This window comes from Aplysia californica, unplaced genomic scaffold, assembly GCF_000002075.1.
Source record: "Aplysia californica isolate F4 #8 unplaced genomic scaffold, AplCal3.0 scaffold00680, whole genome shotgun sequence".
NCBI classification, from domain to species: Eukaryota; Metazoa; Mollusca; class Gastropoda; order Aplysiida; family Aplysiidae; genus Aplysia; species Aplysia californica.
This window is the reverse complement of record NW_004797950.1, coordinates 43,383-44,616: the sequence shown is the minus strand read 5'-3', so window position 1 is coordinate 44,616 and position 1,234 is coordinate 43,383. Positions and strand designations below refer to the sequence as shown.

Genomic DNA, 1,234 nt, shown 5'->3' with positions numbered 1-1,234 from the left:
GGAGGGAGTCAGAAAGGAGGAGAAAGGAGAACATTCTAGAGAACACTGTCTTTTGTCAATGTTAGGTTTCAAAACCAGGAGCTTTTGAATGAGAGGCGAACTCTGTACCTGTAGACCACGAGAGCCCCCTGCCGTATTTCGACAGACTAAAGGTGCATAGGTCAGGTCTCCTGAGAAGAGCATGGAAAACACATAAAGTTACAGAAGCACAAACAAACACGAACAAACAAGTGGGAAGACCCAGAATAATATCGAGAGGCTAGCCCGGGATAGGGACAGGTGGAAAGTGTTTGTTGGTGGTGGTGTGGCTTATAGCCTGATCCAAGGCGAGACGGGAGGTTTTGATGGAGTTGGTGGGGAAGGTGGTGGTGGATCATCTTATGATTTGCTTGTGTGTGCTGGTGAGTTCTGTCGTGGTTTTTGGGTCCTCTCCATTCATCATTCCAATGGCTGCATGGACCCAAGGCCACACGGAAATCGCCCACATTGTGTCTAAATTTGTTTCTGAAGACATTTCTGTCTGCTATATTTCCCGTTTTCCTCCAGTTTTCCCGTGTTCTGCTCCCCAGGTGTGTGTGCCGTGTCCTGCACGGCCAGGAAGATGGTGTTTCCTTCCTCCAAGAACCGGGGCTGTGTACAGATTGAAGTAAGGCAGGCACGGGGGGTTTTAAAAATTTGTGTTTGAGTTTGAGTTCAGTCATAGTTTGCATACACTAAGTTTTTTTATCTTTTTGTTCATTCATAGTTTGCTTAACGTGGAAACAGTTGAAAAAGTTGGAGCCACTCTAGTTGATTTTCTGCACAGATGCAGAGGTAGGGACAGTTGCCTCAAGACTGACAACGTGTGGGCAGAAATGGGATGGGTCTGTACTGTGTGCTTCATTGTGGTAGGTTTTGACACTATTGTGACGGTAATTTCTCGCTGATGTGGGGCTCTTGTGTTTTGGTTCTGATGTTTTCCTCTTCTTTTGCCGCACTCTCAGCCACTCGAGGTAAAGGCAGGTGTGAGACTTGTGCACAGCTTTGTTGGAAAGTGAGAGAGATTGGCTTAAACATCACACTCTTTGTTGTCACAGTACATTGAAGTTGTCTTTAGGCCATTCCCAAAGGGGGGATATTAACATGTTCTTATGCACAGTAGAATTGTAAATGGGCTGATTTATCAATGTCAAGCTCATACTGTGCCGGAACAACATAGGGGGAACTGCTGCTTTTTCTTTCCTCATCCTTACTA

The 1,234-nt window shown here is 45.8% G+C and overlaps 1 protein-coding gene across 1 annotated transcript in view; it reads left to right on the top strand.

Moving 5' to 3' along the window:
• The window catches only part of LOC101853494 (WD repeat domain phosphoinositide-interacting protein 4), a gene marked incomplete in the record, with an annotated part of 15,904 nt that overhangs the window by 4,901 nt on the left and 9,769 nt on the right, over positions 1-1,234 (top strand). Inside the window, 1 exon segment of the mRNA XM_013088065.2 lies at positions 570-646. Within this exon segment, the coding sequence (XP_012943519.1) occupies positions 570-646 (77 nt within the window).